Below are 16,105 nucleotides of genomic sequence, written 5' to 3'. Positions count from 1 at the left end.
TGCACCCCAATGTTCATTGCAGCACTATTTACAATAGCCAGGTCATGGAAGCAACCTAAGTGCCCATCAACAGATGAATGGATAAAGAAGATGTGGTACATATATACAATGGAATATTACTCAGCTATAAAAAGGACGAAATTGGGTCATTTGTAGAGATGTGGATGGACCTAGAGACTGTCATACAGAGTAAAGTAAGTCAGAAAGAGAAAAACAAATTTCTTATATTAATGCATATATGTGGAATATAGACAAATGGTACAGATGAACTGGTTTGCAGGGCAGAAATAGAGATGCAGATGTAGAGAACAAACGTATAGACACCAAGGGGGGAACGTGGGGGGGTGGGGCGGGTGGTGGTGGTGGTATGAATTGGGAGATTGAGATTGACATGTATACACTAATATGCATAAAATAGATAACTAATAAGAACCTGCTGTATAGAAAAATAAAATAAAATTCAAAAAAAAATGTCAGTTTTCAATAAGTTTTAAAAAACACGAATATATCCACGAAACAAAAACAGACTCACATATATAGAGAACAGACTTGTGGTTGCGGTGTGGGGGGCATGGGGGAGGGAGGGTTTGGGAGTTTGGGATTAGCAGATGCAAACTATTATATATAGGATGAATAAACAACAAGGTCCTACTGTATAGTACAGGGAACTATATTCAATATCCTGTGATAAACCATAATGGAAAAGAATATGAAAAAGAATATATGTCTGTATAACTGAGTCACTTTGTTGTATGGCAGAAATTGAACACAGCATTGTAAATCAACTATATTTCAGTAAAATTAAAAAAAGAATAAATATCATTTAGTTTTCATAATCATCCTTTGAGGTAAATACTATTATTACAGATGAGGAAACTGAGAAACCCAGAGAAATGAAGTAACCTCCTGGAAAGCATTAAGATCATAAGTGGTTGAGCTAGGATCTTTTTCTAAGTGGTCTGATTTCAGAGGCTGTGCTCTAAGAAAAAAAGACTACCTTAATATTGTGGTAAAAACAATGTTATTTGTTTACCAAACCATTTCATTTTCTTCCTAGGCACACAGGAAGACTGTACTTCCCAGCTCCTTGGCCTTTAAACAAGCCATGTGGCTAATTCTGGCTAATGGAATGTGGGTGGATATTAAAAAAAAAAAAAAAATCTCCGGGTTAGAGTGATGGCTTCCCAAGATGAAAAGAGACTGTATCTCTAGGTTATTACTTACAGGAGAGCCTCTCCATCAGGTACATCTTTACTGAACTTTGTGAGCACGAGAAATAAACCCTTTCTGTGCTAAGTTACTGAGATTTGGGGGGGGGGGTGGTGTTTGTTATGGCAGCTTGTGTAAATAATACTAATAGAAAATTTAAAAATTATGAAATATTTCAAAAATATTGAAAAGTGCAGAATATATTAACAATCATATCTCTATCCCCAGATTTAACATATATTAATATTGTCACATTTCCTTCAGGTTGTTTTTCAAGAAACCCATTAGATATAACTAATAGCTAATAACAAATAAAGTATCACCTCATCCCTAACCCTTCCTTAGAAGTAACTACTATCCTGAGGGTGGTGTCTATTATCCTCATTTACATTTGTTACTTTGTCTACGATGTATTAAATTATAGAGTATTTTGTGTGCTTTAAAAATAGGAATGGTATCAAAAAGATGAGTTTTTTTCATTCCATATTGTTTTTGAGGTGTCTCCATGTTGGTACACGTAGGTCTAATTTATTCAATTGAAGAGTTATGTAGAAATACAGTAATTTATGTATCCATTCTCCTACTGAGAGACAGTTGAGATTCTTCTTATTTTTTTGCTTCTACAAACAACGTTACGATGAACTTCCTTGTACCTGCCTAATATTATAGAGTCAGGGGAGGCCTCTCTGAGGATTTTCTCTTTTAAGCTGATACTGGAAGGATGAGAAGCCAGCCACGTGAAGAGCTGGGATACCAGTGTTTCAGGTATTTGGAACAGTAGACAAGCCCTAACACCTTAGGGAATGGCATGTACTTGATCCAGTGAGGTTACAGTGAAGTGAATGAAGGAAAGAGTGGCAGGAGGTGGAGGTGGAGAAGCAGGCAAGGACCACTGTGTTAATGGCTTTAGAGACCACACTAAGAAGTTTGGGTTTTCTTCTATATGCAAAGCCATCCAAGTGTTCTCATTTTTTCTAGGTTGGTCAGACCATACTCACAGTATTGTGAGCTCCTTCCCTCAACTTCACTATGAAAGGAGCATCTCTTAAATGAATGCAGTTACTGCTTTTGCTCTCCATTTTGGAGGAATTGATTGTAATATCATAAAAAAAAGAAAGAAAAAATACTTTTCAATTCCTTTCCCAGACTTTTGTGTCTGAGGGGCAGCTGTATGTTTCAAAAGGAAACTACAGTTGACCCTTGAATAACATGGGTTTGAAGTGCATGGGTCCACTTATATGCAGATTTTTTTTTTTTCAGTAAATGTTACTACATGATCCGAGGTTGGTTGAAAATCGCAGAACAGCAGATAAGGAGGAATTCCAGTTAGGGAGGGCCAACTATAAATTATACATGGATTTTTGACTGCAAGGAGGGTCTGTGCCCCTAACCCCCAAGTTGTTCAAGGGTCAACTGTATATGTATCAAATTTTCAATTTTCCATGGAAAGGGCTTATAAGGAAATGTTCTTTTTTCCCCATATTTTGCAATCAAATTGTTCCTCTTTAAAATCAGATAGACTTCATGAAAGATCTAAAGTGTTAGGTTGATTTAAGAGCTGAGGAAATATGCTGCTAGTTCTGAAATTATCTCAGGTGTGATAGAATCTGGTGATGACCAAATAGAGAAACAATTGAAGAGTGTGAATGAAAAATTAGGTATTTATATTACAGTGCCAAACATTGTACTGTAGGCTTTAAAATGATAAATTACACTATTTCCAAAAGTTTGGGTATGAGCCATTCCTTTAGTAACTCAGCCAAACATGCTAACATTTTCTCTCCTTCCTTATTCATTTCTTCGATTAGCAGTTCCTATATTTGCTTAATTGGCTGTACTATCAGGTTGGGAGGTGGGCTATCACTTTCAGTTTTCATTTAAATTACCTCCCCGATCTCCAACAATTCAAGCACATCAAGTCTCACAGTTCTATTCTTGTATTTTCACCCTATTTTCCGTTAGAATATCGTTTTTAATAACCAGTACTTTCCAATTTTTAAAGATACGTATTCAGACTCACAGAAATTTCATTAAAATCTAACCCGATGGATGCCGGTGAAAATTCCTCTTTTCTAAAACAACCCCCATCCACCCATTAATTTTTTTTTATTTGCAAATTGGTTGTAGTTTCTCTAGGTAGAATCTTACTGTCAAATAGAATGAATACCAAGAGGCATGGTGTATAACTGTGTTTAATAAATGCAATAAGGCAGAGTTAAAATCCCATCAACATCACACAGAATCAGAATGTGAGTATGAGAAAAGACCTTAAGGACCATCTTGTACATTGTGTATGTGACCACCAGGGCGTTTTAAGTGAAGTCAATAGTTTTCAAAAGAGGAAAAAGAAGCTTCAGTAAAACAAATCAAAACAACTGCAAAAGAAATGGTACCATTCTAACTAACTTAGAAAAAACGTGTTTGTTTCCTGAGGTAGCAGATGAATCTTAGGGAGGGTATCTGCCCTCCAGCAACTGTACCTGTGGGGGGATGGTGTAAGTAATCTAATGTCTTTTGCTGAGTACTATGATGGTATTGTTTGTGTAAATGTGCTTTAGGTTCACAAAAGAGGGAGCAAGTGATTAATTACACTCCAAAAGTTACACCCTCAAAGGACAGGTGAATGGTCTTCAAGAATGACTAAGAATTACACAAGTGGACAAGAATGAGAGTATTTTAACCTTAGGGAACAGCAAGTGCATCTCTTACACCTAAGAGTTACATTTAAGAATCTGCAAATAGATGTTTGAAAAGGGTCGCAGCAATTGACGCTTTTAAACGGTTGCACATTCAAATCACCTAGGAAGCTTTTAAAAATCCTGAAGCCCAGACCAATTAAAGCCGAATGTATTGGGGGTGGGGGTGGCATAAGTATTTTTTAAAGCCACCCACCCCTCCACCCCCCAAGATTCCAACGTGCAGGCAAGGTTGAGAATCGCCGCTTTAACGCAGGAAGCAAAATTATTAAACGTGAATTTTGAGGGGGAAAAAGTGGCAGTAGGGCACAGAAGATGAACTGAAAGTCCTTGGAAGGCAGGGCGGCTACTTCAAGAGCAGGGACAAGAAACAAGTGGGAGAATCAGCGGTAGAGGATTTAAGGGCTGTTTCCGTGGTAGAACTGCCAGGATCTGGGGGTCGGTAAAGAGCTCAGCATATATTTAACTCCGTTAAAGTGAAGTTATTCTGCCAGTGGCCCTGCTCCTACCCCTAATCATATTTTCTCGAATCTTTTCCCACAGTTTAAAAAAAACAAAAATGACGGAAACGTCTTCTATCCCACGAAAGGCACATGGGCAGACTGTGGGCGGGGCAAAGATGTGAGCAGTCAGAAGTACGCAGCCGCAACAATTTCTTTGCGAGTCCAGAACCATAAGTCACAAACATCTGGGACAGGGTGGCCTCCCGGTCGTGTTGCACCCACCAGGGGAGCGTTGATCAACACCTCAGCGCAAATTGGAGCCTTTTAAATCCCGGAGGGCGGAGAGGGCAAGGGCGGGGCAACTGCTGACGTTCGCGGTGAGGACACTAGCCCTGCCCTCACACTCACTTCCGTGGCCGCGCGGCCCCCGCTTCCGCTTTTCCCGCCAGCGCGCCGGCCCAGCCCCACTCCCACGCGCCCCCCAGCGTCCGAGCGCCCGACAGCCGGGAGAAAAGGCACAGGTTGCTGTCGGAAGTCCCCCCTTGGCTCCCTTTCCGTTCTGCCTAACAACTTCCGCTTTGGGCCGTCAACATGGACGCTGCGGCAGCCTGGCGGAGCGCACTCTGATCAGTTGCGGGGGCGCAGCTTCTCTGCGGCGCCCGCCCCGCTTCCCCGCCCTCCCCCTCCCCCCGCCCCTTGCTCCAGTCCCTGGAGCCGGCGGGCTTGTCGCTACATGGGGGCGGGCCTCCGCGGCCAGCGCACGGCTTCCTGTTCAGAGGCGGCCTGGCGGTAGTAGGCGGCGGTGGCGGCGACTCCGCCCGCGCCTACTTCGGCGCGGTGATCGAGCGCCCGGGAGGGAGGTTCGAGGGCCGCATCTTGTGCCGTTGCGCCAAGCCCGGTCCTGCGCCGCCATGGCCCCAGTGCAGCTGGAGAACCACCAGCTGGTCCCGACCGGAGGCGGCGGCGGGGGCAGCGGCGGCCCGGCGTCAGCCCCGGCGCCTCCTCCTCCGGGAGCCGCCGTGGCGGCGGCCGCTGCGGCGGCGGCTAGCCCTGGCTACCGGCTAAGCACCCTCATCGAATTTCTGCTGCACCGGGCCTACTCGGAGCTCATGGTGTTGACTGACCTGTAAGTGCCGCGAAATCCACGCCTGCTCCCCAGCGCCCCCCTTCCCGCCCAGCCGGCTGAGAGGTTCGCACCTCCTTCTCCCCAAAAGGCTGCTGCTTTCTCCTCTTTGCTGGGCTGCTTAGTCTAGAATTTTTGAACTCTTGGGGCCCAGCGGAGGTGGAGGAGAAGCTTTGCATTTGGGATCTTTCTGGAGATGAAGCAGCCGAGACTTGTGAATTATGCACGTTGTTAGACTTTCCCTGAAAAGCCAGTCTTTGGAATTTTTGCTCGATTTGCCAGCTGAACCCTATTGATTTCTTGGTTGGAAGCTTTCTAGCCCAGACCCCAAGATTACGGTTTAGGAATACATACTATTCGAGCTTAAAAAAAAAAAAAAAAAATCCCAAAGATGAGAAATTGTTTTACAGCTTCTTACGGTACATTTTAAATGTAGGTTGTAATTACTTCTGACAAAGTTTGAACTCAGGAGATGTATTGTGTATAAAATAATGCAAAATTTTGGATTCCAAGCTTGTTTGTTTTTCTGGAACGTTTGAGACTGAAGTCTTCACGCATAGTGTAAGATTTTTTTGTAACTAGCCTGCTGTTATTGTCTCTTGGGGTATGAACGGAGTTTATAAATCACCAAGTTACCGGGTGAAATGCCTTGGGACATGATTAGGGTGTTAATCTCTTCAGAATAGGATCAGAATACACTGTAAAGATTTTCAGGTGTGTGAAGAAAAGAAACTAAAATTTAGGGGTATATATACTTGAATTACTGTTTTACATTTTTAAATTCATGTTCAGAAAAAGTAAGAATTACTAATTTTCATCTAGATTCGTTTTTATCTTTTATCTATTGGTAGGCTCCAGATCAGTGTATTCAGCTGAAATACATGAGTATGTAGGTATTAGGCTGTGCAGTGTCACAGTAATTTGTTGCTAGAGACTGTTAAAATATTTTTTTGCAGATGACTTAAAGAATTAGAATAGGCTCCACTTACTCCTGTAAAACATCATTCTGAGAATTTTGATACATTGTACTTTACAGAAAGAAGCCTCCCCCGCCCCCCCCCCCCGCGCCCGTGTAATGAGAAACTTAAATAGCTGTCATGATTAGGGATTATTGTGGTAATGTACTTCTCTGCACCATTAGTTGTTGGATTTCATAAGAATTTGAGTATCCATGAGAAAATATCATGCACCCGTCCTATGTAGAGCTATGGGAAACTGTTGAAAACTGCCGCCATCGGTGGTTGTGTAATTTGTATATTTTGTTTCTCCATGGGGCATTTGTAGCAATTCTTTGAATTGTGTTGCTGTTACTATTTTAGGACTTAGTACGAAAAGAGAAACATTTTATTGCTGTAGAATAAGTATACAGTTTTATACTTCATCCTGCACCCTTTATATGTTGATGATTCCCGTACTTATTTCTCCAGCACAGGCGTCTCCACTGAGCTGCAGACTATATCCAGGTGCCTACGTTTAAGTACTTAATGGGCATTTCAGTGGACCAAGTCCAGAACCAAACTCCTGATTCCATTCGATCCCCCCAAAACTTTCCTATCTCACTAAATAGTATCTCCATTCTTCCTTTTGATGCTTAGGGCAGAAATTTTGGAGTAATTCTTGGCTCCTCTTTCTTCCAGTCCCACACAGTACATTAGCAGGTCTTGTCATCTCTGACTTCAGAATCTGACCACTTTTCAACGTTTCCATCAAGTGTTAATCGTTTGCTAGTGTTACTGCAGTAGTCTGCTAACTGGGGCCTCTGCTGGTACCCTTGCCCCTCTACGGTTTTTCCTCCATAAAATAGCCAGGATGATCCTTTTTTTTTTTTTTTTTAATCGTACTTTTTTTTTTTTAAAGGGAACGCTATTTATTTATTTATTTTTATTTTTTTGGCTGTGTTGGGTCTTGGTTTCTGTGCGAGGGCTTTCTCTAGTTGTGGCGAGCGGGGGCCACTCTTCATCGCGGTGCGCGGGCCTCTCTTGTTGCGGAGCACAAGCTCCAGACGCGCAGGCTCAGCAGTTGTGGCTCACGGGCCTAGCTGCTCCGCGGCATGTGGGATCCTCCCAGACCAGGGCTCGAACCCGTGTCCCCTGCATTGGCAGGCAGACTCTCAACCACTGCGCCACCAGGGAAGCCCCAGGATGATCCTTTTAAAACTTATTTGCTCACAACTTTCCCGTGGTTCCCCATCTCACTTAGAGTAAAAACTTTTTTTTTTTAAGTAGAAGGAAGGATTTTTTTTTTTTTTTTTTTTTTAAATTTTTGGCTGTGTTGGGTCTTCGTTTCTGTGCGAGGGCTTTCTCTAGCTGTGGCAAGCGGGGGCCACTCTTCATCGCGGTGCGCGGGCCTTTCACTATCGCGGCCTCTCTTGTTGCGGAGCACAGGCTCCAGACGCGCAGGCTCAGTAGTTGTGGCTCACGCGCCTAGTTGCTCCGCGGCATGTGGGATCTTCCCAGACCAGGGCTCGAACCCGTGTCCCCTGCATTGGCAGACAGATTCTCAACCACTGCGCCACCAGGGAAGCCCCAGGATGATCCTTTTAAAACTTATTTGCTCACAACTTTCCCGTGGTTCCCCATCTCAGAGTAAAAACTTTTTATAGTCACCTGTATAGAGAGTGACCATAAAATTTATGGTCCAAGTCAGGACACTTTTGAGTATGAAAGGTGGTGCTATTAATAACAATGGCAGAAGGACAGGCATAAACCGGGACTATCTTGAGCAAACCAAGACTGTGGTCTACCTTTAAGATCCTACATGATGTGTCTTCTCTCCCTTACCTCTTTAACTTCATTTCTAATACTCTCCTTGCTTCTTCTGTTTCAGCCACGCTATTCTTATTGATCTTTCTTGATAGGGTCAGGCACACTCCACCTTAGAGCCTTTGCTCTTCCCCCAGAAATCTGTGTGGCTTGCTTTCATGTTTCCTTTAGGTCTTTGTTCAGATGTAACTTATCAGAAAGACTTTTTGGTGATCGCCCATGAGAAGTACTCTGCCCCTTCAATCTATCCTTCTTACTCACTGCTTTGTTTTTCTACAGCACTTATTTTTTGTTGTCTGTCTCCTCCTCACTGGAAGTTCAATGAGGACAGGGATTTTGAGTTGTTTGCTACCTTCCCCAGGGCTGAGAACAATAACTGTTCTAAGTCAGGGCATCTGTCATTGTAGACATGGCGAATTTAAGGAGAAAATTCACTGTTGCTTTTGATACATAGGTATATAAAATAACTTTTTTCTGTTTTGATTTGTGGTAACCAAAATTGGTTTAGGAATATACCTTGGAAGTTCCTAAATCATGTATTTTTCCTTGTTCCAGGTAAAAACTGCCAGGATTAATGTATTAATATAAAACCAGTGTTCAAGGTATACTTTGAGTCTTATTTCTGCCACATTTGATGCTTGTCTGTGGACTATTGAAAGCAAAAAAGGTGGTTTGTTTTTGGCCCCAGATTTCTATTTTTTTTCCTTTTGCTTGTTCATTTCCTCCCCCGACTCATGTAATACATGCTTTCATCTTAGAGTTTACATTCTGCTGTGATTTTTTAGAGACTTAGGTTCTTCCTTTTAAAAACCTCTTTTAATTAAAATCAAAAAATGTTAGGATCTCAGTCATGTAAACTTGTCTTAAAACGCTTTGGTGTAAACAAGGTTTCTGTGACTTCTTCCAAAGATTTGCCCTTTGGGGTTGGTTTTTTCCCCAAGTGGTGGCTTTGTCATCCATAAAGGAATTTTAAATAGATTAGGAGGAATTGGGGGGGGGGAAGGGATGTAGGCAGCAAAGCCTATCCTTTGTCCCTGAAATGACACCACCTCTGGCAAGAGATGATCCTTTTAGGGTCTCTGGGGGGGGGGGGCTAGAACAATGATTCCTATTCTTTCTACCCCCGAAGGCTCTACTCTTCTGTTTTTCTCCCTCTCTCACATACAAGCATCCATGGTTCTCATTCCCTCCCTCTCTTGAGGACAGGGGAGTCTTCTCAAGGAGTGTTTTCCGGATCTTTCACAGGTATAGGAACTTCCCAGTAGCTGCTTTTACTTGCAGTCTTATAATAAGGCCTTAATTTTTGCTTCATCCTCTGATCTGCTGGACTCTCTAGCTCCTACCTAGTTTCTTGTATCTCTTGGATCATAACTTGAGCTTCCATCCCATTGTCTACCCGAAGAATTGTAGGTAACTCTAAGTCAGAGCTCATTTTAATAGTTTCCCTTCCTTGTACCTCGAATCTCTGGCAGTGATTTTAGTTTTTCTGCACCTGTGGCATGTCGGTGGGGAAGAGGGTCTAAGCGGCTCAGTGCGTATTCTTCAAGAGCCTATTAGATGTAGGGGAGGCTTTAGAGTTCAGGCTGTTGAATCTTGGATCATAGGATAGAGGTTTACAGAATGTGGTGATTCAGGAAGCAAATCAGGACCTTTCTAAGCATCGGTGGATGTGAGAGTGTTAAATGGTATAATTTCAGGGGAAATGGTGACATTGGTTGCTGGCTTTTGTACTGGAGAACTACCAAAAAAGAGATCAAAATCTCACTGGAACTGTTTAAAAGTAATCATTTGCATCTAACCAAGCAACATCATAATTACTGTACATCCCTTGGCTGACGCTGGCCCTTTTGTGTGCCTAGCTTCCAGTTTTGCCCACCGTAACAAAACATGGAGGGATTAGTGCTTGGAAGCAAGGTTCCATTGAATATGGGGAGGCTGGCAACTAGGTAGTACCTTGCATCCATGATCATTTTGGTCTTAAAAGAATATTTTCTCTGACTCTCTATGATTTAGTGTGCTAAGGTAAGACTTGGTCTTTTTAAATGTTTGAGGGTCATGCAGTATCTTTTGAAGCACTTTGAATGGAGAGAAATGTTCCTTTGTTAGTTTTTCCTTTGTAGCTATATTGCCGGAAACTCATAAAATAAAAAAGAGTAGGGAGCCCCACAAGCCTGTAGTGTCTATTTATCCAGTTTTTCTGAAATACTAAGGTATTTAATAAGTCAAAGTAAAGACCATTACCATATTTTGATGAAGGTGTGCGTGTATTTAGTCAGTTTCTTTTTTTTTCTTCTTAGACTGCCAAGGAAATCTGATGTGGAAAGGTGAGTATGAAAAAAACCTTAAATCTGTGTCTGTGTTGATATATCTATGAGTATGTGTGTGTGTGTGTGTGAGTGAGAGAGAAAGTGGCGGGGGGCGGGGAGGTATGTGTAGGTATGGGTGGTAGAGTTGTGGACCGGGAACCTAGGCGCAGAGAGCCTAGGGTGACTTCACACCATTTGTTTAAGGAGCCCTGGGAAATATAATTTCCTCATCCTTGACAATTCTTGGTATGAGGCCAGCTCTGGACCTTCTCTTCTAGAAATCTTTATTGAATCACTGACCAGGTCAAGTGCCTGAGGGGGTAGGAAGATGTAGAAAATACAGAACTAAATGGAGAAAGCTGAGGAAGAGACTGACTTTAGAAAGCTTGCTGCTAATTTATCATTTGCTGCAATGATGCTGTTAGATATCTGTGGAAAGTGGACATTTGTCTACTGCTATTGCTGTTTTATAGTTAAGAGAATTTTGATTCAGTTGGAGTTTGGGGCTTAAGACATTACTAAACGCTAGTATGTTTCCATAGTCCAAAGGAACAAGATAAATTAAGGTTTCAAAGAAATCAGGTGATGGAGATTTAAACTGGGGCTACAGTATAGGCTACTTGACTCTATCTTTGGAACTACTTATGCTCTTTGGTTGATCTTTTTTTTAAATACCTAGTCACTAGGGCGGATTTTAGCGTTTATTAGTGACTACGCTCCACTCCCTACCCCCAATGACCTTTCTGAGAGAATTAGACATAGATCGAAAAGATAGAAGTGGAAGAGACAATTGAAGCATACCTGTATTATGGTTTGGCTGGACCGTTTTAAAGGAAGGAAATGAAAATCAGGATTTGAACAAAAATAAACAAATGGGACCTAATGAAACTTAAAAGCTTTTGCACAGCAAAGGAAACCATAAACAAGACGAAAAGACAACCCTCAGAATGGGAGAAAATATTTGCAAATGAAGCACCTGGCAAAGGATTAATCTCCAAAATTTACAAGCAGCTCATGCAGCTCAATATCAGAAAAACAAACAACCCAGTCAAAAAACGGGCAGAAGACCTAAAGAGACATTTCTCCAAAGAAGATATACAGATTGCCAACAAACACATGAAAGAATGCTCAACATCATTAAATCATTAGAGAAATGCAAATCAAAACTACAATGAGGTATCACCTCACACCAGTCAGAATGGCCATCATCAAAAAATCTAAAAACAATAAATGCTGGAGAGGGTGTGGAGAAAAGGGAACCCTCTTGCACTGTTGTTGGGAATATAAATTGATACAACCACTATGGAGAACAGTATGGAGGTTCCTTAAAAAACTAAAAATAGAACTACCACACGACCCAGCAATCCCACTACTGGGCATATACCCTGAGAAAGCCATAATTCAAAAAGAGTCATGTACCACAATGTTCATTGCAGCTCTATTTACAATAGCCTGGACATGGAAGCAACCTAAGTGTCCATGGACAGATGAATGGATAAAGAAGATGTGGTACATATATACAATGGAATATTACTCAGCCATAAAAAGAAATGAAATGGAGTTATTTGTAGTGAGGTGGATGGACCTAGAGTCTGTCATACAGAGTGAAGTAAGTCAGGAAGAGAAAAACAAATACCATATGCTAACACATATATATGGAATCTAAAAAAAAAAAAAAAAAGGTTCTGAAGGACCTAGGGGCAGGACAGGAATAAAGACACAGACTTAGAGAATGGACTTGAGGACAAGGGGAGGGAGAAGGTTAAGCTGGGATGAAGTGAGAGAGTGACATGGACATATATACACTACCAAATGTAAAATAGATAGCTAGTGGGAAGCAGCCGCATAGCACAGGGACATCACCTCGGTGCTTTGTGACCATCTGGAGGGATGGGATAGGGAGGGTGGGAGATGCAAAAGGGAAGAGATATGGGGATATATGTATATATATAGCTGGTTCACTTTGTTATAAAGCAGAAACTAACACACCATTGTAAAGCAATTATACTCCAATAAAGATGTTAAAAAAATATATTTGACACCAGCCAAAAATAAATAAATAAATAAAATACCCACAATGCATTCATTTGGGAAAAAACAAAAAAAAAGAAAATCAGGATTTGTTCTGTCCACTCCGGGGTAGGAAGGGACACTGGGCCTTGGAAAACCAACTCATGCTGCCTATCACTTGAGACAGCGTGGTGTCAAGAAAAAACCATATTAAAATAGTTTACAAAGGGGGATGTCTCCTTTCCAGTAGAGAAGCTCCTCTGGCAACGGAATTAGTAATATACAAATATGTTTACTCTGTGAGGGAAGAGACCTCACATCCTCTGTAAGCCGTTGCTGAGTTAGAATGACAGCACTGAGACTCTTGGCCCTGAGGTGACTGCCAGATCTTAGTGTACATTTAACATTTCTGCTGTGTTCCAGTCTTGCCTGTGATGCGCTCTGCTTGTTTTATCTCTAAGGATCCTTCACAGACCCTGGCAAAGAGTCATAATTGTATCAGTGTCCTTGATTCTTCTCTTTCTATTACCAATAATCATTTTGCAGGCTGAACCTTAAGGAAGTCTTTCAGGTTGTTTGTGGACTGTGTATGCTCTCAATAGGAGCTAGACTCTGTGGTCTTCAGTTAGGATTATGCTTCAGCAGAAACTTTCATTTTGGTGCACTGCATCATGGTATTGCTGTTGGTGGGATACAGAGGTGTGGGTTGGATCTACAGGTCAGTGAACAGCTGTAACAAGATTAATATGTCAGAGTCCACTTGGAGGGAGGTTGGTGTCTTGCTGGGGCCTGTCATCAGTCCTGGCCTGTCGAATATTTTTTTGTGCGTCGTAAGGTAAACCATGAAAGGTATGATTATCAGTTTTGTAGCTGCCATGAAGTTGAGAGGTCTAGCTAACACGCTGATTGACAACGTAAAGCTTTTAAGCCTTTATGAGGAGATGATAAAAATACTGATGAGTATGGGGAGAAAAAGCATTGTAGTGGGTGTAGCATAAAAATAGATATGGACAGACCTTCTAGCTTTTATTTTTAGTACTTTGTTATTGAAATTAGTTTGGTAAAGAGTTGCATAGTTAAGCTCTTTATTCAATTTTATAAACCATGCTCTTGCAAGATGGGAAATGGGCCCTTGCCTTTGTAGAAATAATAGTGTCAAGTTTTGATAAAGAGCTGTTTCACTTTCTTTCTGTTACCAGAAAGGTTACTAATTCATAATTTCAACTTCAAACCATAATTTGGTCCCTTTGTGACCCAGTTAACTTCTATATAATAATTTTATATTTGTGAATTTAGTATATTTTAGTAAACAACTTTTATTGCAGTATAAAATTAATTTGAAAATGTGATTCATTGCTTAAGCATTCTATTGGAGATGTTACTCTGAGGTAGAAAATGAAGTATATGCAGGTGATACACAAAATGTGACAATAATTCATATTTAGATAAATATTTTAGGTGGTTCATTTCATTGTAATGGTTGTAAACAAAGACTGATTCATATTTTAGCTCAGATAAAATAAATTGTGAAATACTCCTTCAAATTTGTTGGTTCATTAAGAGTTGTTTTGTTTTGTTTTATTTTAAAGGAAAATAGAAATAGTGCAGTTTGCTAGCCGGACACGCCAACTCTTTGTTCGATTATTAGCTTTAGTAAAATGGGCTAATAATGCTGGCAAAGTGGAAAAATGTGCGGTGAGTTAAACTTTTGACTTTATTTTATATAAAATAACTTTTTTTGGAATGTTAACTTGTAATAGGCATAGTTTCTAATTTTAGCTCTAACTTATATCTGCTGATATGTTTTGGGATACATTACTTATGTGAGTAATCATTATTTCTGTATGATAATGTATAATATATATCTGTAGAAACTTAGTATTTGTTTATGGACACCTAATCAGAAAAAAGAGTAGGCCATATCTGGAGATGTCATTACGCTAGAAGACGTTAAATATGAGACTGGACCTAAAGGGGGAAAATGGTTAGCTTACATTCGTATGCTTCCTTCGAGTTTGCAGAGTATTCCCTAAATTTGCCTATTGATTTCTTGACAGCCCTTTGAGAATGGCAGAGTCAGTATTCTCTTCTTATTTTACAGATGAGGAAATAAGGTTCCTGGAAGTTAAATGGCTTTTTCAAGGCCACAGAGCTGATGATAGCACTTATCTGTCCCTTCGTTTATTCATCTGTTCATTCTCCAACCCTTTATTGCACACAGGGCATAAGGCATGGTGGATGGAGACTTGAATAAGGCATAGTCCCTGCCCTCAGGAAGCTCATGGTCTTTTGACTGTTGAGTCATTCTTTTGAATTCATAGGCGTGACCTGTAGTGAAGTGTACCAAAGATTCTAAAATATGCACCCCCCTACCCCCCACAAAAGTTTTAAGCTATGTTCAAGAAATGTTAAGGAGGAGAAACATCAGTAGGGATCTTGTGTTAGCCTGTTGAGCTCATAACTTGGGGAGGATGATATGATGTTAACAGACGAGACACAAAATGAGGAGAATGGAGTTCATATTGGAAAGGGTAGAGTAATTATAATAAAATGAATAAAATCTTAAAATAATGAGAGCACCCTGACAAGCTAAGTTGAAATATTTTTATAGTAACTTTACATTTGCAAATCTATTGGGGTTTGCATATTCCATAATATTTCCCTTTAGAAAGAAATCTCCAACACAGTGTGTTTCTGCATATGATTTTCTGACATCTCCCCTCAATTTTAGCCCAGTGCATTTGCTATTCTCAGTTTCACTAGGTTCCCTTATCATTAGAAAGAAAGCTTATGTGAAAATTGCTAAAGTGAAAGGAAAAAAGAGGTTTGAAGGAGCTGAGAATTTAAAATTCTAGAATAATATATTTTGTTGAAAGTTAAAAGAAGACACATTTCTAGCCACAGATCTTTTGTCTCTAGGAGTAAGCTGGTATCATCCTTTTATATAACATTGATCAAAGGGGGAGGATATTTTGTACCATATATTGAATTTTCTTTATGGGGGAAAAAGTCATTTTATTCATGTTGTCATCATTCAAAGGATAGTTTTTATTATAAATATTAATAAACAGGCTTATTCCAAGCTTATTTACCAGAAAGTTTACGATTCATTTCATTGTTTTGCAAATTTGGATACCAGGTCTAATGAATCTATTTTGGCCGAAATGAAGAAGCATGGTATAGTATTTCTGAAAAGCCTAAGGTTTCTTTTCAGTAATTAGTTAATTTGAGGTAATCTTTTCCTAAAGATATTCAGACTTTAAGTGAAGAGTTAAGAATTACTGAAGTATATAAAATCCAAGTATTCAATTTTTCAAATCTAGTTTTAAATCCCTAATTATACCATGGGTATTTAAATTACCTGTTTGATACTACTGAGCTGTATGTCGTTAAAATAATATCAAGCAAAATCCAAAACTCTTGGTTTTGATATTGAGCCATATTGTATTTATCTTTCATTAATTCATAGTATAGTATTTTCCTATTAGTTTTTTGAATTGGCTGTTCCAGTAAGTCACATTCTGAATAAAGTCTCATATTGAACTTTATACATAAA

General features: G+C 40.3%; 1 protein-coding gene across 5 annotated transcripts in view; it reads left to right on the top strand.

The window, feature by feature from the left end:
• Window positions 1-4,731: 4,731 nt before the first annotated feature.
• The window catches only part of MED14 (mediator complex subunit 14), a 72,064-nt gene continuing 60,690 nt past the window's right edge, over window positions 4,732-16,105 (top strand). For 3 of the 5 annotated variants that reach the window (XM_082378051.1, XM_082378053.1, XM_082378050.1), the window contains exons 1-3: window positions 4,737-5,474; window positions 10,531-10,557; window positions 14,139-14,244. In XM_082378051.1, the coding sequence (XP_082234177.1) occupies window positions 5,260-5,474; window positions 10,531-10,557; window positions 14,139-14,244 (348 nt within the window). In that variant the 5' untranslated portion in view covers window positions 4,737-5,259. Of the gene's footprint in view, window positions 5,475-10,530; window positions 10,558-14,138; window positions 14,245-16,105 lie in introns of all 5 variants that reach the window. The other 2 variants (XR_014239756.1, XM_082378052.1) reach the window with 2 other exon arrangements.

The sequence above is a fragment of the Balaenoptera borealis genome, assembly GCF_965194805.1.
Source record: "Balaenoptera borealis genome assembly, chromosome: X".
Taxonomy (NCBI): domain Eukaryota; kingdom Metazoa; phylum Chordata; class Mammalia; order Artiodactyla; family Balaenopteridae; genus Balaenoptera; species Balaenoptera borealis.
The sequence above is the reverse complement of the archived record's forward strand: the minus strand, read 5'-3'. Positions and strand labels throughout refer to the sequence as shown.